This window comes from Anarhichas minor, unplaced genomic scaffold (assembly GCF_050575085.1).
Source record: "Anarhichas minor isolate MPS153535 unplaced genomic scaffold, ASM5057508v1 ptg000032l, whole genome shotgun sequence".
NCBI lineage: Eukaryota > Metazoa > Chordata > Actinopteri > Perciformes > Anarhichadidae > Anarhichas > Anarhichas minor.
In genome coordinates, this window is record NW_027466478.1 from 3,127,715 (window position 1) to 3,148,362 (window position 20,648).

The 20,648-nt window shown below is 43.1% G+C and overlaps 1 protein-coding gene across 1 annotated transcript in view; it reads right to left on the reverse strand.

The window, feature by feature from the left end:
- Positions 1 to 20,648, reverse strand: part of grik2 (glutamate receptor, ionotropic, kainate 2) — a 291,149-nt gene that overhangs the window by 57,196 nt on the left and 213,305 nt on the right. Inside the window, exons 11-13 of the mRNA XM_076105397.1 lie at positions 15,520 to 15,743; positions 8,301 to 8,419; positions 550 to 767 (exon numbers count right to left, since the gene is read on the reverse strand). Coding sequence (XP_075961512.1) covers positions 550 to 767; positions 8,301 to 8,419; positions 15,520 to 15,743 — 561 coding nt within the window. The remainder of the gene's footprint in view (positions 1 to 549; positions 768 to 8,300; positions 8,420 to 15,519; positions 15,744 to 20,648) is intronic.

The following is a 20,648-nucleotide window of genomic DNA, read 5'->3' on the forward strand; positions in this document are numbered from 1 at the left end:
GACTGCTTTTCTGCGCGGCTCATATTTCTATATCGATACTGTAAATATATATCTATAGATACTGTAAATAGTGTACTTCACTTTGCAATTGTTTTAGCTTTTGTAGTATTAAATACTTTTGATTATAATTTGAGCCGGCTGACTTTTAGGCACGGCCAAACCACGTGCGGCTCTCCTACAGTTTCGAGAGGTTCTTGAACCTAACAAAGCCGATATCAACCATGAAAGAAATAACTAATATTTCTAAACTAAACGCCTTCTTGTCTTCTATCAATTCGGTGGCTACATGAAGTTGATCACTCTACAGGAACTAACCCTCTGAGCATTTCATTAGTGTGAGTTTTAGTGCCCAATAAAAAAGCTCTCCGATGTCATGTATTACACTATTAATATTTACCTTGCAGACGTGTCATTATGAATATGGCTGTATCAACCATCTCAAAGTTTATAATAAACCTTGACATACCCATATTGTGCATCTGTAATGTGCTGGGTGATGCAGAGCAGTAAAGGACTCTAGTTGGTTCATGATATCCAGCTGTAACTAACCTTGAAGAAGGTCATGGTGGAGCCATCCTCTACCACCCCGTATTCTATCTTCGTCTGCTTGGCTAAGTCGTCAGCAGAGTCAATGGGCGACTCCATCCTCTCCACGGTGAGGAAGGCTGCCAGGTTCGCCGTGTAGGAGGAGATGATGATAAGCGTGAAAAACCACCAGATTCCTCCTACAATTCTGGTGGAGAGGGCTTTCGGCATGAGCTCAGATCCTGAACAAGAGGAGCAGAGAAGGTGGTGAAGCCTGGTACAGCATTATGCTGGGGAGAGGGCAGCACCAAGCCAGACCAACTGAACCAGACCGGATCGGGCCAGACCAGGTAGGGCTGGGCCAGACCAGGCCAGGCAGGGCTAGGATGGGCTAGGCCTCTGCATCTGCTGCCTGGATCACACACTCGCATACACACAGAGTGGGCAGAGTGGGCGGCTTCACGGTTGGACCTGGTGATTGGTATTTAGACTTGCGCTCACTTCCGGTGTGCTCTTTCTTTACTGTACTGTCTCTTCGACAACTTGTGAGAGGTAGCTACTGTAGCTGGCAAGCAAACACCAACATGCTAGCTAGTCGGAAACAACTTCTATATGTGGGCGGTTGCCAACCAAACTGTCTTCCCCAGTTGGTAACCAGATAAACATTTAAGTTTTTTGGTGACAAACTATTTGTATACTTAGAGACAATAAGTATTGCAATTGTCTACAAACCATCTCTTCAAAAGTAACGTATTGTTACGGTCACTGGTCGTCATTTATCATTTCTGATTGATTGCTAAGCTTCTGGAAGGCAGACCTAATGCAATATGAGCTGGCCTGAGGGCAGACACAGAGGGAGTGAGTGCTAGAGTCGAGATATGGACATGAGAGTGGAGTGCTGCAGATGAATGCAAAGAGCAACTTTTTGTGGAGACCATGATGAAGGTGAACCCCCTACCCTAAAGTATTTTTGGTTTAATTTGTGTCTGCATCTATACGTTAACCTGAATTAACTGAACGAGACTCCGAGCTCAGTGCACGGTTGTTAATTCAAGAAGAGGAGCGGAGCGGCCCAACCACCCAGTACACTGAGCAACACTGTGGGGAATGACTGGAGCAGCTGCGGAAAGATACTGGTCAGGCCTGAATACTTTCCCTGTTGATTTATAGGCATTTAGCATATGTGATGGTCTGTAAGTAGCTGCTACAGCCATAAGGCTTAGTGGTAATTAATTCCCCAGACCAAACAAAAACTCATCTTATCTGGAATACCTGTACCTTCTCTGCAGGCCTAAACAGAATCACAAAGTTATAGCTATTTTATAATTTCATTATTTTCCCCATCATCATATCTTTTCATTGCACAGCTCCTGTCTTCCTCAGTTGCTCTGCTTCCAGTGCAGCTTGTTTTAAGTAGAGCTTTTATCCAATCAGATCTCACCTCTGTGTCTCTAGGTAAGAACAGAGGCCAGAGGCCTGCAGAGTCACAAGTGAATCCATGTGCAGTTTAAGTGAATGGGGACGATATTGTTGATTGTCATAGTGTTCAACCAATCAGATCTTTAGTTTGACATGTTGGGCGTATTCTTTGACGTGCCAGAGCCTGCTAGCTGGTCTACAAGTACGTCAGCATTACATGCGGCTCAGTTTCCAGGTGCAGCTCTGCAGTGAGGTGCAGTGTGTGCTGTGATTGGTCAGTGGGCGAGCACGTGACTATCGTGAAACGAAACTTAACAGCAGAGGCTTAGTCGGAGTAGTGAGAGTTCGAATTGAAAGATATGGAAGAAATTATGACATTTTTTGCATTTTGCTTGGTGTAGATTTCTTTTTTTTTTTTACCTAGCTTTGTTTTTTTAACACTCAATGACTGAAGGAGGAGAAACTGATTTGTGAGTTGGGATTTAACCGTGGGATTAAACTCTTGGTCAACAAAGAAAGGAGGATGGAGTTTGTCTTTAAGTGATCAGCATTTGGTAAGTCAACTGGTTTGTTTTTTTACATCTAATATCTGAATGGCCCTTGAGTGTGTAGCAGAATGTAGCGTGTAGCGTGTTGCTGCTGTTGTTTTCCCGTTAAGCTAGTTAGCGTAGCCTCCCAAAACATGTGCGGAGCCCCAGCTGTTTTTTTTGTTCCGGGTTCAGAGGTCACAAAGCCCGTTGTCTCCTAAATGAGCGCAGAAAACATAATATTTCCTACAATCTAAGCTTCTGCATTTTCCAAACGCACTAGTATTATTCAAAGGTATTGTTCGGTTCGTAAGCCTCGTACCGAACGGTTTATTAATATGAATACGTGTATTGTTACACCCTTAGAAACAAATAATAACCGTAGCTGTGGCGCCATCATGAGGTTATTAGGAGATGGTTCAGCTGCAGGACAGCAGTGAAGGCCCAGGTATTAAATGCACGGCCCGCCACTGTATAAAGGAGATTCATGAAATTGGGTAGCACACAGCTAAAATGATATCTCGCCCTATTTCAAACTCTTCAGCTGCCTGGCTCCTTGATCATCAGATTGACCCAGGCAGGCAAGCTGGTTTGTATTAGGTCAACAGTGCAAAATTGGATGGCAAAGTGGTCAAAAGCTAAACACTACATACAGATCTGCATTGATTTAGTTCATCCCTGCAAGTGACTTCACTGATTGCTGCAGTTCCTATGAGGAAGTTTAGCACAGCATCAGTTACTTTCACGTTTGTTTATCTCTTACAATAGAGTAAACTAATTTGACTGTTTATACATTCAAGTTCCATGCAGAATGTAGGCTGAGCATGAAGGAGCATATGTGCGTGGGTAGAGAGGGAGGGAGGGAGGCTTGTTGTCCAGGGGGAAAGAAGGTGGGCCTGGGTTATATCAGGACTATTCTCCTCAAGCGGCTTAAGCAATTGAAAGCTGGGATTTTGCACATTCACTCGGAGGGAAAGCTGATAAGGAGTCAGGGAGATAGGAGGTTGAGAACTGTGCTCCACTCCTTTTGTGAGAGACTCACTTCTTTCTCGCTGTCCCCCGAGTGAGCTGTCTAGTAAAGGGAGCGTGCAGAGAAAGACCTGACAGCCAACTGCAGCTCCAGCCCACCGCTATTGATACTGCAATGGAGGGGGAAGGGCAGGCTGGAGGGCGGGATCTTACCTGTTAAGTGATAACAAATAATTGTATTCACTATAATGACCTTCCAAGATCATGAAAAATAACAGCGGATTGTTTAATGAATTAATACAATTGTGTCTTTACACAAGTAGCTGAATGTGTTCACTGTCAGCATGTCTGCATGCTTAAAGACACTACACCTACTCTTCTGTAGCACTTTAAATATGGGGTGTTAAATTGATATCATCATGCTGTTTAAGCGTAGAACACTCACAGTATGTTGATAATACAGTGTTTACCTCTGCATTATCACTCACTGCATGGTGTGAAGTCTTGATGGACACATCAGCAGTGTAACAGGCTGGACGATGAACACAGTTACACTCTGTTGCCTGTTAAGTAGATTTGGTCTGCAGTTCATTTGTCACTGAACTGTGAACCGGCCAGGTAATCATCGTGTCGTAGGTCAAAACACACACACGCTTGCTGTGCTCTGGAGCTGGCCGTGTACAGTCTTTACCACTCTGTGTTTTTCTGTTCTGAAAAGTCTTCTTTTTGAAAACCAACATGGCCCAGTGCAAAATTTTGTTTCAAAACAAAACTCATTTGACATCAGACAATATATTAAACTTCATGTCGATGTTTATCCAAACAGAGAATCTGAAGTCTCAAATATGTCAATGCATTAAATGAATGAAGTAGAAAATAGAAATGGAAGACATAAGATGTGTCTTCCGAAAAATCTCTTACAAGATGTTATGTATATATTAGTGCTGGGCAAGTTAACGCGTTATTATCGCGTTAACGCATTCATTAATTAACGCCGACAATTATTTGATCGCGCGTTAACGCAGTTCTTTTTTATTATTAAGCGGTCATTTTTAACGCAACAACCGGGCAGCGAGCGGTGAACAGCTGTGTTTGTGTGGCGTCACTTCCTGCTGCTGCTGCCGCTGTTAACAAGAACCTGATGTGTTTAAAGTGTTTGCAAACCAAATGTTATTGCACTTTTGTTCATATAGCAGTACTTTTAAAATATAAGTGCGCAATACACTACTTTTGAATTTATTATTGAACTTTGCACATAACAACGCGATTAATTGCGATTAAAATTAAAATTTTTAAAGTGCAAACACTTTTAAAAAATCCGGTTCTTGTTAACAGCAGTATTCCCTTTACACAGCAGCAGTTATAACACAGTTATAATGATTCTGATAATGGATATTCAGCCAGTGCTCACAACTTTATCTTCATGTGTGTAAGAGATGCAATTTGAAATATACTTCTTGAAAACTGCAAACCTATCTACGTCATGTTTTTATGTTTGTTAAATTCTCAGTAGTGATACTAAATTATACTTATTATACATATTACAAACAAAACACTTTAAAAACTCAAAAAAGAAAATTTAAATGAATCATTTATTTTTTGCCTATTTTGGTCAGACACATATGCAACGCTCATTACCGTAATATGTGTGTGTGGTGGCTGGGCGTGGTTGGGCGCAGCTGCAGAGGGGGCAGAGTGGGGAGGAGTGGTTCAGGGAACGGTGCTGGGAAGAGCTTTGATTAGCCGCAGCTGAAACTGGGCCTTGATTGTCTCTCTCCCTATATGAACAGTAGTAGGGACGGAGACGCGAGAGAGAAAGGAGTAAGCAGGAGTCAGGAGCTGACGGCAGGACGAGAGACGAGCCTGACGGACGCATACAGGGCGGTGCGCTCGGGGGCACGGCAGGAGAGCGCACGGCCGAGAGCTTCGTAAACTGCATTACTACTAAATAAAGAACATTGCTAACGCCATTTGAGTGTGTGCGGACTCTTTGTGCTGACAGGATCCACGGCGGTGACAGCGACGTGTCACAGTGTGGTATTTGTTATAAATGTAAGTTGGTACATAGAGGGTGATAAGAAGCTGTACACGGAGGGACTTAGGACCCAGGGGAATGTATGTGAAGGGAACAGGAAGAGACGCCACACAAACACAGCTGTTCACCGCTCGCTGTGTTAAAAATGTCCGCTTAATAATAATAAAAAAAAACTGCGTTAACGCGCGATAAAATAATTGTCGCCGTTCATTAATTAATGTGATAACGCGTTAACTTGCCCAGCCCTAATATATACATGTATATACTGTATATATACTGTATATATGCAGATATGTTAACCACACATATGCATCAGAATAAATTTTCCCGAAGTGTATTCATTGATCATCATTGGTGATATAAAGCTTACAATCACAAATATTTCATTTTTATGCATTTTGAGATCATAGCTCTATAATTATTATCTAACAAAATGTAACAAAAATACATTGAAGGTTATATGCTAATCTCACAGAGGGCCCTCAAAAAGCTACAGCTGGCCCCGATCCGAACAACTAAACAAGGACTTTAGTGTCTATGTTATCATTATATATATTGTATATGGACTCATGTGTCTAGAAATAAAAGTTGAATAAATTAAAAACATAAGTTAACCCTCTAAAACACATTGTCTGTTAAACCTATCATGAGCCACCAGCCATCCACACTGTCAGACTTGGCTCAACCACAGTATCTAAGTCAGCCAGCGCGGAGCAACAGCCACCCACTTTGCCCATTCATAAAACCACAATCAAGAACACAAGTCAAGGAAGCAGGCATGATCACAAACACATTCATCAGTAGTGTTAGCAGTGGATTCTGCTTGTTCTGTGTTGGACCCATGGCCGGCTATCAGATGCAGGTTTGTTTCAAAGTGTAACATGTTACCAGCTCCGAGCTTCCTTTCCTGTTTCACCTCAGACACCAGAACAGAAAAGAGGGGCGACCCGCTCAGAGCGGCGAGTCGACCCGAACAGAGCCTGGTTGGGGCTGACTGTCATGTACCCAAGGTAACGTCATGACCAAAGAAGCACATCCCACAGTTTTCTGGGGGGCGGGGCAAGCCGCCGGGCAGGGGAGCCTCTCTACAGTGCAGACCAGCACGGTGCCATGCAGACACCGCGTGTTCCTTCAGTCTAATCCCGCTGCCTTCTGGCCTCAGCCACATCTTCTCAACTGGTCAACCCTACACATCTGTTCTGCTGGCTCGTCAAACAAACTACGTCCAACACGACTACATCGTGAATTACATTTACATCCATCTTTGACAGTTCTTAGTTAGTCATAAACATGTTTTATTCTCTGTTCATAAAATCCTCAAACCAGTCATCATATTTTGATCTCAAATAATTCAAATACATCCAATAAATCCAAATCTGTGAGAAAAGTTAGTAGCTAATTTGGGGATATTAGTATGCATGCAGCATAAGTAAGCATGCAACCAGCCAACTAGAGATACGTTATCAGCTGCTAAATCCTGGGAAAGACAGACGTCTGTAGACTTAAAGGGTCACTTCGTCAAAAAACAAACAAATTCCCTTCCAACTAGAGGTATGTAGTCATGCAGATAGTTCTGCTTGTATTTGTCCAAGTTTTGACATCTGTCTCTGAGATGTCACCCTCCACCTGATACATTTGTGGAGGTTAAATGTGGATTCTGCAGAGAATCAGACAAATAGGTTGAATCTTGTAAGAAACTGAATATCTAAACATGCGATCACTACTTATTCCCTTTAAAAGCACCAATAAGTAGAAGATTACGTATGGTTGACAGCGCTTGGAAAAGCCCTTGATTTTTTCCAAGGTCAGAAAAATAAAGTTTTCACAAACATTAAAGTTTAGGTTTGACTTTTAAGTCTTGACTTTCTGTCAAGATAGATTGTTTTTAAAGTAAAATATTTCAGTTTCACTATTCATTTAAAATTTTCATTTGAGGTTTAATTTCACAATACCTATTCAGTTCATTTGATGATTTAAATGGTTACATTCTTCCAATGTGAGCACCACAATTAAAATTCCTTCCACCTCCTTTGATAGGGTGGAGGCAGAAATAACAGAGACAGATATTCAAAAACCCAAACCAAATCTACATGGCTAGACCCCAATAGAGGTAAGGGAGACATTTGTATTATTATTTCTTGTACTGCAGCTGAACTGACTCTTTAAAGCAGCTTTGACTATAGCATCATGTTCTGTGTGCTCCATTGCACTGTTCAGATGCAAGGACACATACACACATAAATACCATGCTGTCCAGGCCCTCCAACCATCACTACCTGCTGTAAATAAGTTGGAAATGCTAATTTAAAAATGCAATATATCTCCCAATGTGACATGCATTGTAAAGGGCATACAGCATTTATTATTATTAAAGTGATAACATTCCACACTTTGTTTTTTTCTCAGTCTAAAGATGCCAACTAGTTGAGAAGATATGGCATTTGTTTGGCTGAAGGAAACAAAACTAAACAGGCACGGGAAGCTGCTGAGTTCATATTCTCATTCAATCTCACCCATTTGATCCATCTCAGGTATTCTGAGTGGGTTCACTTACCTGTTCAGATGGCCGTGGACAGTTGGGGAAAGGGAGGGGAGGAGTCAGGGAGCATGGGGAAGGGAAGCATGCAGGCGCACCACCCTCATTCATTGATCCCATCACTCAAATCCCATTCAGTCCAGTCCCGCTGGACTCTACCAGTGGAGCATCTAGCATCATGCACAGAGGCCCCCATGCATGGTCATGGGCCTGGTCAAAGAATAAGGTTGACCCCCAGCAAAAAAGTGGGACTTGTGCTCGAAAAAGGGGGGCAGGCAGAGGCGTCTACCTTGCTGCATGAGAGCTCCAACTCCAAACCAGAAACTATTTAGCAGGGTGAAATTGTTTTCCACTACATCCGAGTCAGGGTTGCAAGGGTGGGGGTTATACCACTCGTAGGGACTAAACCTGTGACAATTAACAGAGAACACACACATATATATATATGTTTACTGCAGTTGCTTAAAGACACAAGAGTAAACAATAAAAGAGACCAAGCGTTGTCATCCTACCTGGAGAGACAGGGAGAGAAAACAAAGGTTACATAGTCATGTCCAGAGATAAGACAAATCCTGCCTGAGGAAACTTCCCTCATCAAGAAGCATTGCTATGCCTTCATGTGCATACCTCAGATTGCTATGCGCTTAACTGGATTAGTAAATTAAGAGTTTAATACATGGATTATTATAAAATGATGATTGGGATTATTTATTAGTCAAAATAAAGCCTTAAAAAATGACTGCTCATCTGAATCTCTCGTGTGTTTTTAAATTGTAATAAGATACAATACTCAGGGATTGGGCTCCATTTAACCCCACTCATATTCCAAAGGTGGCTCCTCGTGTGGGAGTGCTCATATCAAAGGCAGTTCCCTCAGTAATTTAATCGATGGGGTCTGAAAATAACTCCATTGTCAGCCGAGAAAAGAACTAATAATCCTTATAATCTTAGAGGAGCATTAATATTCAGCAGATCAAGCGGTTCATTCCCATCATGCCCACGCCAGCCCCGGCGCTCCCCCTCACTCGACACACTCCTCAGGCAGAGATTTCTCATTTATTCATATCAAATAAAAGTGACATTACATTAGTAAAGGTTGATTGGTCTACAATTAAGCATTCTGACCTGATTTGGTTTGTGCTGGAGTCGAGGGGGAACTGGGGCCCTATCTTGACTCAAGCTGTTTAACAGACACAAGGGTTTGACTAATCAAATTGCAATGCATAATGTAGACTTACTGCGCTGGAAGTCAAAAACGATAACCTCGAGTGGATGTTTCATCTGCATAGAGGATAATGCAGATGAAACTGCTTCCACCACATGTCAAGGTTTGGATTGTCCTCTGGTTATAATACAGCAGTACTGGGTTGAATACCCGAATACAGGACTCTATATGAAGACGCATGGTTGTATCGATAAAATGACTGCATTATAACTGTACCCTGTCATTGACTAATGGGCTTTGCCATTATGATATGGTTAACATTGGTGTTCCTTCTCACACCCACAACACTCAGAAGGATATTGTGTAGGACCTCTGAATGTCCTCCTTATTTCTGCTTTAAGAGAATCCTTTGCCTTAAATCAATCCGTCCGCTCACTCAATTTGCCTCAGATTTGCTTGCTTGTCAATTTGCAATGCCAAATTGAGTTCAGCTGAACTGCGACCTTGCTGTGGCAAATATGACAATGTGACCCAATCCCTTGCGCAGAGGTCTCTGAGTGTGTTTCCTCCAATCATGTTGTGAAAAGCCAATTACCGCTAGCCATGAACATGGATGAGCGCAGTTGTCAGCGTTGTGCTGGATCATGGGAGTGGCTGGCTGGACTGCCGCTGCTGGTTGGGTCAGGGAATGCTGAACCAATGCCACTTACAGGAGACAGCACAGCTTAGCCCGTCTTTTACTGTAGCACTGTTTGGCCTGTTTGCTGTCACTTTGATCCTATTACACTGCCCTTACATTATCTCAGATCACCTGTGCTGCAGCGGGAGAAATTTTGAGCAAGGTCAGTGCAGAGATAAAAGCCAGGAATTCACCAGCAGCGCAGAAACAATGTGAGGCTTTTATCTTTCTACGGGGGCAGGGTCACCCAGCAGAAACCTCCAGCGATGCTACGCATGATAACACCAATGTCAGGGGAGATAAATCAAAAGTCAGAATGGTCTGGTTGCTCTGTCACAGGATGATGCACTTTATCTGTCTAAACTTAAGCGTTTGACTCATCAGTAAGCTTTATATTTCTGCTGACTGTTGAAGTGTTTTCGATTTTTTCCCATTTTTTATTTCCAGCAAGTTTGACTATTGTGATGGTTTTTGAACAGGTAACACCAAAAGAGCTCATCATTCAGAATGCTGCTGCTACTACGGTCTAAACAAAGACGCAACCAAACACAGGACTGTTTGTGTCCCGGATGGAACCAAAAGTAAACATTGAGTTTACACTTGTTACGTAACGTTGCTAACCAACATTGTTATATAACATTCTATTGCTTATGTTAAGTAACGTTACATAAGAAAGTCCACTAAGGGCGGTTTTTTATTGACGCTAGTTAGTTTGATTTAAAATTACGTTGTTACTTTATTTTCACACAAACTTTTATCTTTTTTTACCTCAACCAAGTAGTTTTGTTGCCTATGCTTAACCAATAGTTTTACAATGTTAACCACTTGGAATATGAAAGGTATTTATGAAACTTGTTTTGGTAGACTGGGTAGTTAAAACACATAAAACGGGCTGGTGTGCCTGGGAAAATATTCAACAATAATGGAAAGTACAGGCTGGATAATTTGCTGTACATTTGCACTGGCAACATTCTTTAAGGTTTAACCAAAATGCACAAGATAGGTTTGTCAACTGCGGTACACTGTACATGGTAGCCTTCTGTGTACACAAGGAATGTAATGCAGCTTCCTACCTGACACTCATTTGTTTTTGTTATGTATTTAGTTGCAGCGGGCATATTTATGTCAAAGGTCCAAAGCAATTAGACCTGTTAACCTTCTCTTACTCATTAAGGCTCAAAAAGATGAACTCACATCCAGAACATCTTATTTAGAGGTCTGCGTGGGATTCAGAGGAGAATTTTAACAGCACGACGAGGCTGTGCCTTTAATATGAGCACGTACCAAACCAAAGGCTTCTCATTATTCAAAGACTAAGGACGGACAGATTACACTTTGATGTGAGGAAAGAAAGACGATGCACACGGAGAAATATTCTAATTTTGGGAAGGACAGGCGAGAACTAGATGTCAATATCGTGAGTCATAATTCTTTGGAGAAAGACGAAGAATATTCTGCAGAAACCTCCTGATCAATTACTGTCACATAGCTTCACCTCTACTTCTCGCTTATCTTAAAGAAATGCTCTTGATGTGTAAGATGTAGGGAATCGGATTCCCCAAAGTGTAACAAGGTGATAATGCACTGGCTTTAGCAGAGGTGGTGTGATATCTATCATCACCTGTGCCAGAAGCAGCAATGGTGCTATTGATGTCATTAGAGGGAACATAAAAGCAGTAACAACCGGTGACATTGACATCAGTAACTGGCGATATCGGGGCAGGTGGCGGTACAACAGAGTAATCATGTGGTTTCAGCTGTGCGCCCATGTGGAATAGGCCTATCCATGAGAGAGAGAGGCTGCTCTAGCTCTAGCACTGTGTTCAGTCTCCCACACATACAGTCAGTCACACAGTGCAGCACAAACGCAAGCATACATAGATGAAATGTGTAATGTGTACACACACATATATAAACAGTATATAACTGCACAGTGGAACTAAACCTTGTTGTGTAAAGTATTGCCTGTCAATTGTATGTGCTTGACAGTTTGGTCTCACATGCTTTTGTGAAATGAGTACTTAACATATAAATGACGTATGTGGACAAAAGGTGAAAGAAATGCATTTCACCACCATGCAAGTATTAATTAGAGGACATGGGACAAATAAGGCTTTTTATGGGTGCATAGAATAAGCAGAGAACGTCCCAAGAACAATGATAGCATCTGTTGGGTTCATGCAAACAGACTGGATGTTTACATTTCAATGAGAAGCAAAGTTGAATGACTCTTGTCAAGAGCAAAGACAAACGTAGTGTGACATTGTTCAGGGCCAGGAAACTTGTTAGGATTGGGGGGGTCTCTTTGACATGGAGAGCACTGGTCATCTCCTATCAACAGTCAACGTCCTGGTTAAAAGAAAACAAAGTAGTTCTTCTCTCAACAATAACACTGATGGTTCCCTGACCTGAACTGAGTAACCCAACCTCTATCCTTAGATCTGCAACTATCAAAGTAGTTCTTGTGCCTAAACCTGACCAGACTTTTACCAAAGTGGTTACAAATGAAGAAATACACTATTGATTTGATTGATTGATTATTTATAAGGGTTTAGAAGCACTTTTCCTGCCATAGGCATCGGATCAGAAAACACTAATATGGCTCATTTTTGATGGCAATGCAAATTCATTGTTTAGTTTGAGACTTTTTTGGAGTATTTCATGGTAATACCAAAAGGTAAGTATATTCATGATAAATGTCTGTACTTGTTTCAGTCACTGTTCCTGTAGTATCATTGTAGTATCTTAAAACATAAATGTGAGTAGTAGCGATAGCTTGTTTCCGTTATCTTTTGCTAGTTATCTTTTTGCCTATTGTAGTGCTGTTCTGTGTGTGGCCGTCTTTGGTTTTCTTTTCATATTGTACTGACATTATGCTGAACCCACAACAACAAACCAACAAGAGACAACAAAGCTTGTCACTTTTTTTCTCTTGGTTAACCTTGATGAGTATCATATGGTAGCATCTAAAGTGTTCACATTTAGCTGATCACATGGTGAACAATGAACCTGTTCACTGGTTTTATTGCTTCCCTTATCGAGCCATGTAGATCGTTTCTTTCTTTTTATCTGTCCTGAGATATCTGTCTCTGTATTTTCGAGGATTTGTTCTAGTTTAAACAGGAACTATTTCTTCTGTAAGAGTTAGCTTCAGTGAGAAGTTTGAACAGCTAGTTCTATCGATTATCTAGAACAGCAGGGACACTAAGACATGTGCTTCTTGAATTTGTGGGCTGAGCACAACAAACTAAATCCCATTCACCGCCAATGTATTGGAGTGAAATAACCAAATACAAAACTATCTGTATGGCTACATAGCACAGGGGGAGGAAAGTGGGAAGATATTTAACACTTCTATGATATTTCAACTGCACAGGCTCTTTTCTCCAGACTAAGCTAATGTCTGACAGAACATTATAAACATGTACAACTCTTCTTGTGAAGGCGGAGGGAAGTAATCTACACATCTTCTGTTCACAACATGTAATCTGCCTTTTAGACTTCTCATTTCATGAAATTTTGTGAGACTGTTATGTGCTTCACTCTACAGCAAAAACATGCAGCTGTAGCCCAACATGCGTTTGTGTGTACAGGAGAAGAGAAGGAATAGAGGGGGAATTTATACACTTACCCAAACACTTACTTATTATGATATTAAATACAGATAGGTGCATATTCTGAGCCAACTTAGATGACAGTTGCCGCTTCTTATTCTCTCGTGTGATCATATCGCCAGTAACATCGGAAAACACATGTGCGTTAACGGTAAAACTGTCGGGTCACGGCTGCAAGACAGCCGACGTCTCCCAAAAGTTTTAGAGTTAACATTAACTTTTCTCCCTCTTTTTTTCTTCACCATGCTTCTAATGGCAGCCACAAGTAAGAACCACTAGATCAAATAAGCGGGCTTCAAAAAACATTGGCCTAGTTCCACTGAATGGATTTATCGGAGCAAAGACAAGAAAACCAGTACAAATAATGTGTTGTGTCATTTCACCAGCCAAAGCTGCATCAGCAAACTAACTAAACTATGATGTAGGTGAAACTAAAAGTAAATAAGATAATACAGAGCTGTATGTGTCCATTATAGATACAATACCTACCAGTCTAAGCTAGATTTTCAGTGTGGTTAGGTCACATTAAGTCTCATTGACACAAGCAGAGCAAAGAAGTAAAAAGATTCCTGATTATTTATTGAATGTTTCTATCTAAGGCACCGTTTTATGACATAATGTGCAGGGCTGAAATCAGCACAGAGCTCTACCCATACTACACCTACCCTCTACAGCATCCATCAACTGAACATAGCCCCCTTATGTGCTATCACCTTCTATCGCCAAGACCCAAGTGCTACTCCAGAACCTTGTACTTCTTCACAAATGGTCATAACAAACATATTTGGAACAATGTATTTAAACTTTGCAGCACTCCCTCCTTGGGTTCAGTTTCTTTGTCCAATGCCATCTGAACTTGTAAGGCACTGCTTAACTGAACTGAGAGACCTGAAATTGCAGGTCACCGCCCCAGTTTAGAGAGAAGTTTGGTGCAGAAGTGAAGAAGTATTCCAAGGCAACTAAAGAAAATAACCCTAAATTTCAGGTTTTTACAGGGGAAAAGCATAGACTAGCCTATATAATAATGGACGACGCACCTACACTTCCACCGACTGTACATAAATCAAACCAAAATATCTTGGATACGGGTGCTGCTATCATGCGCTGGTGACGTCATTTGGAGCCAGAGTCCACGCAGCAGTGATCGGGGATGGAGCTGCGGTATCGAGGTCCCGCCCGTACACCTGCCTGCTCTGTGTGCTTTGACAGCCTGCATAGCAAATTAATCTGGACATATATATTTGTCTATATCTTAATATATTCTCAACTGCAATGAGCACTGGAGAAGTTTAGTCACAGAGTGGATCCTAAGCAAAGGTTAGGTTAGAATCAGATTTGACTCCGCTTTTCCAAGAGATTGTCCGATCTGGTAAGGCTACAGCTGAAAACGAATAAACCGGCTACTTTTAAGGGTGACTATTATTTTCTAGTAATTGGAGACTGTGAACCTAAACGAGCAGAAACAAATGATAGGCTATCTCTGACTCAGTTGTGCTTGAAGCAAGGTGAAGGAAACAAGAGAAAAGAAAAGACAGCATGAACTCGGAGACACTGGGGACAGTGAGGGAAAGGTGGGAGAGGGGCAGCAGTGTTCACACCGAGCTCGACACATCCCACAAACACACACACTTACGCACAAATATCTGTATGAGTGCACCTTTCTGCCACTCTCTCAGACATATACACACAACCCTCAAACGGCTGATAGGCCTACTACTTCTGTTTCTGTTTCTCCTACTGATAACAATGTAAGAACCTCGCAGCAGTGCCAAGTCTCTAAATGTTTCATGGTGAAAAGAAAACAAATATTCATGTGGTTGAACTGCATTAAACATGTTACACAGCAATGGCGTTGAGTTGTGATACATGACCGTTGATTAGTGTCAGCACTGTCACTGAGCGGTGAGCTTTTACTGTGAGCGAGTCAGTGTGCTGATGCTGTGATTACAGAGATTGGCCTGTTGTTATTCGGGCGGGGGAGCCGAGCGATGGCAGCGAAGCATGTTTCTGACTGTGTGTGAGGCTGTGATCACGGGAAGTGACATGTTACCTGGCTATGACAAACAGCACACAACTGACACCCAAGTAAGCCAGCAGAATATACATCCAGATATCAGGCGAGAGGGGGTTGAGGAAGGAGAAGACCCCAGGGTTGGTCCCGTTGGCCTTGCGGTACAGTATACTTATACCCAGCGTCATGAAGGGCTTAGAGAAGTCGACAATCTTCTCGCGTGCATATGTGATGGCGAGGGGAGCCACTGCCAGATCAGCTCTCTGTCAACAGCAAACATAAAAGAGAAGAGAGATAGACCATAAGTCACAGGCACAGGAAGCGTTTAGAGGCAATCAAATTAAGAAAACAGGGTCTTTACATGCAACAGAGTCTGTCCCAAGGCACTTAGCAAGAAATTTAATGCCCTCTTTTTCTTTCCACCCATCAAGTATACTCCCACTACTAAACTCACCCTTTTCCCCCTGGAGCCTAAATCAAGGCATTCATTTATTTTCTTTACCTACTTTCTCCTGTTGTTGGGATGTCTGCGAGCTGTAGCCTATCATGGCACTATACTTTATATAATGCACTGTAGGGAGACATATAGGACAGGTCACTAGTGCTTTAGAGCAGTGATTCTCAACTGGTGGGACCCGTTTTCAGTGGGTCCTTGTCTGGAAAAAAAAAGTGCTTTTATTTTGAAGGGGATTTTTAATGCAGCAGAGTGCCATCTATTCACACTCCTTAACAGTATTTGGCGTTAATGCCTTGTAATGCCAATAGACACCCGCTATTTCACAGTATAGAAGAACACCCACAGTTTGTTTTCAGATGCTAATTGAGCGAAACGCAAGTACGACACCGACTACATGAGATATGCATTTTCTTACATTGAGGACAAAAGAGGGCAAAAACCTCAGTGTGTTTTGTGCAGCGAGGTTCTGGCACAAGAAAGCATGAAGCCGTCTTTTGAAGCGGCATTTGGAAACAAAACACCTTCTCTCAAAGATAAACCTGTTGAGTACTTTCGAAGACGACTTCAAGACCTGAGGACGTCACACAAGTGTCTCACTTACCTGCAGCCATGGACATGGTGAGAGAGGTGTTGGCTCAATCAGCAGCGGATAAACTGAAAACTATACCTCTGTCAAATGACACTATAAGTAGACGAATTGAAGACATGTCGGATGAAACATGTTTACGTGAAACGTGTTGGACGGGGACTGACAGGAACAATTTCTCTGCACAAGAGAGCTCCCTATACTACGACTGCAGAGGACATTGTCAGCTCAGGTTCAAACTGCACCATCTTTACATTAAATACATTTGAGAAGTTGAACATTTGGGTCGCGGCTTGTCATTAAGGGGTGATGGTGGGTCCCGCAGCCAGACCAGTTGAGAACCACTGATCTCGAGGACTTACACAACAAGAATGTAGCGATAACTCACCACACACTATTGACTTGAACCTTTTTGTTTTCCCAACAAGCATTTTTCATGGGTCTTCCTATTTATTGGTTCTTTCCTTCTGTTAATACAGCATTTCCTTCTGTTGTCAAGCATTGGTTTTCTGGTGATGCAGTAATAAAATGCTGGTTACTGTTGTGTTCTATGTAATTCAGTGTGGCTTTGTGGCACAAGGCAGTAAAACTGCCTTGTGCCAAAGCACACTGTATATAATCCATCGGGCTTAATAATAACTAGAAAATTTCGCAAAAACTTTGACAGTGTGGCTTCTACTGCCCGAAGACGTCGCAATATATAGCTACACACGCCGATGTTACCGGTAGTATCGTTGAGGTTCGATTGATGTCGGTTTTCCCGAAAATTCCCGAAAATCCCAAAAAACAGAGCACAATTTCCCCATTCACTTGAATGGGGTTGCGGCATGAAGAGAGCTAAAAAAACACTTAACTTTGGGCCCATATTGACTAGCCGTACATTAACGTAGAAACATGATTCAAAGTTTAAAACATAGACAAAACGCTGTACTTTATTGAGCCAAAGGGACATTTTGATAGCTAGCACAGTTTTCATGAAGTCACAGATTAAGTTTCAGGAAAATTTTGGGTCTGTTTCAGATTTTATAATGGGTGTGTATTGCACGGCTCGTTAAGAGCTAGAGTGAGAGCATAACTGTCAGAGTGGAGCGGAGCTTGAAAATCTTCTGTGATTTTTCCGAACAAATTGCTCCAGCTCCCACAATGTTTACTCTTTATACACCATTTTGGCCAAAAAGCTTGGAAATGTTGTGCTGGTCGCAGTAAAGTGTCTATGGAATGCAACGGACTTACACATTTGGCTCAAAGAGCCGCAGAGCGACATGAACTCCAACCAACTGCTCAATTAGACTCCATGTTAAATCTCACCACTAATTTGTCAAAGAACGCAGACGGTACCAGTTTTGTCTATTGCTCTGGAGCTCACATTTTTAACACCACAAATATAAAAACCACATCAGCGCGTTTGGCAGAGTCTTATCTTTCTCACGGTATCCATATTTTGGCACTCAGACTCCTGCTAATTTGTTTATTAAAAGAGGCAGGGGTTTTGTTCAAAATCACTGATTACTGCAATGTTTCTTAATCAGTCTGCCTCTAACACCATTACATTACAGTCATTTAGCAGACGCTTTTATCCAAAGCGACTTACAATTCAGAGTCTATCACATTTCTACACCGTAGGCACAGCTACGGGAGCAATTTTGGGGTTAAGTGTCTTGCTCAAGGACACATCGACATGCGACTAGCGGAGCCAGAGCCGGGGATTGAACCACCGACCCTCTGATTGAAAGACGGCCCTTAGCCACAGTCGCCACCAGGTGTGTGGCTCACCATGGCAACCAGTTACACACACGCACGCAGGCTCTCTCTCTGTCTGTCTGTCTGCCTGTCTCACTCTCCCACTCACTCAGTCCATCTAACTGTCTGTCTGCCTGTCTCTCTCGCTCTGCCTGTCTGTCTCTCTCTCCTACTCACTCAGTCCATCTAACTGTCTGTCTGCCTGTCTCTCTCTCCCACTCACTCAATCCATCTAACTGCCTGTCTGCCTGTCTCTCTCTCCCACTCACTCAGTCCATCTAACTGTCTGTCTGCCTGTCTCACTCTCCCACTCACTCACTCAGTCCATCTAACTGTCTGTCTGCCTGTCTCACTCTCCCACTCACTCACTCAGTCCATCTAACTGTCTGTCTGCCTGTCTCTCTCTCCCACTCACTCAGTCCATCTAACTGTCTGTCTGCCTGTCTCACTCACTCAGTCCATCTAACTGTCTGTCTGCCTGTCTCACTCTCCCACTCACTCACTCAGTCCATCTAACTGTCTGTCTGCCTGTCTCACTCTCCCACTCACTCACTCAATCCATATAACTGTCTGTCTGCCTGTCTCTCTCTCCTACTCACTCAGTCCATATAACTGTCTGTCTGCCTGTCTCTCTCTCTCCCACTCACTCAGTCCATATAACTGTCTGTCTGCCTGTCTCTCTCTCCCACTCACTCAGTCCATCTAACTGTCTGTCTGCCTGTCTCACTCCCCCACTCACTCAGTCCATCTAACTGTCTGTCTGCCTGTCTCACTCTCCCACTCACTCAATCCATCTAACTGTCTGTCTGCCTGTCTCTCTCTCCCACTGACTCAGTCCATCAAACTGTCTGTCTGCCTGTCTCTCTCTCCTACTCACTCAGTCCATCTAACTGTCTGTCTGCCTGTCTCACTCTCCCACTCACTCAGTCCATCTAACTGTCTGTCTGTCTGTCTCTCTCGCTCTGCCTGTCTGTCTCTCTCTCCTACTCACTCAGTCCATCTAACTGTCTGTCTGCCTGTCTCTCTCTCCCACTCACTCAATCCATCTAACTGCCTGTCTGCCTGTCTCTCTCTCCCACTCACTCAGTCCATCTAACTGTCTGTCTGCCTCTCTCACTCTCCCACTCACTCACTCATTCCATCTAACTGTCTGTCTGCCTGTCTCACTCTCCCACTCACTCACTCAGTCCATCTAACTGTCTGTCTGCCTGTCTCTCTCTCCCACTCACTCAGTCCATCTAACTGTCTGTCTGCCTGTCTCACTCACTCAGTCCATCTAACTGTCTGTCTGCCTGTCTCACTCTCCCACTCACTCACTCAGTCCATCTAACTGTCTGTCTGCCTGTCTCACTCTCCCACTCACTCACTCAATCCATATAACTGTCTGTCTGCCTGTCTCTCTCTCCTACTCACTCAGTCCATATAACTGTCTGTCTGCCTGTCTCTCTCTCTCCCACTCACTCAGTCCATATAACTGTCTGTCTGCCTGTCTCTCTCTCCCACTCACTCACTCAGTCCATCTAACAGTCTATCTGCCTGTCTCTCTCTCCCACTCACTCAGTCCATCTTAACTGTCTGTCTGCCTGTCTCACTCTCCCACTCACTCACTCAGTCCATCTAACTGTCTGTCTGCCTGTCTCACTCTCCCACTCACTCACTCAGTCCATCTAACTGTCTGTCTGCCTGTCTCACTCTCCCACTCACTCACTCAATCCATATAACTGTCTGTCTGCCTGTCTCTCTCTCCTACTCACTCAGGCCATATAACTGTCTGTCTGCCTGTCTCTCTCTCCCACTCACTCAATCCATCTAACTGTCTGTCTGCCTGTCTCACTCTCCCACTCACTCAATCCATATAACTGTCTGTCTGCCTGTCTCTCTCTCCCACTCACTCAGTCCATCTAACTGTCTGTCTGCCTGTCTCACTCTCCCACTCACTCAGTCCATCTAACTGTCTGTCTGTCTGTCTCTCTCGCTCTGCCTGTCTGTCTCTCTCTCCTACTCACTCAGTCCATCTAACTGTCTGTCTGCCTGTCTCTCTCTCCCACTCACTCAATCCATCTAACTGCCTGTCTGCCTGTCTCTCTCTCCCACTCACTCAGTCCATCTAACTGTCTGTCTGCCTGTCTCACTCTCCCACTCACTCACTCAGTCCATCTAACTGTCTGTCTGCCTGTCTCACTCTCCCACTCACTCACTCAGTCCATCTAACTGTCTGTCTGCCTGTCTCTCTCTCCCACTCACTCAGTCCATCTAACTGTCTGTCTGCCTGTCTCACTCACTCAGTCCATCTAACTGTCTGTCTGCCTGTCTCACTCTCCCACTCACTCACTCAGTCCATCTAACTGTCTGTCTGCCTGTCTCACTCTCCCACTCACTCACTCA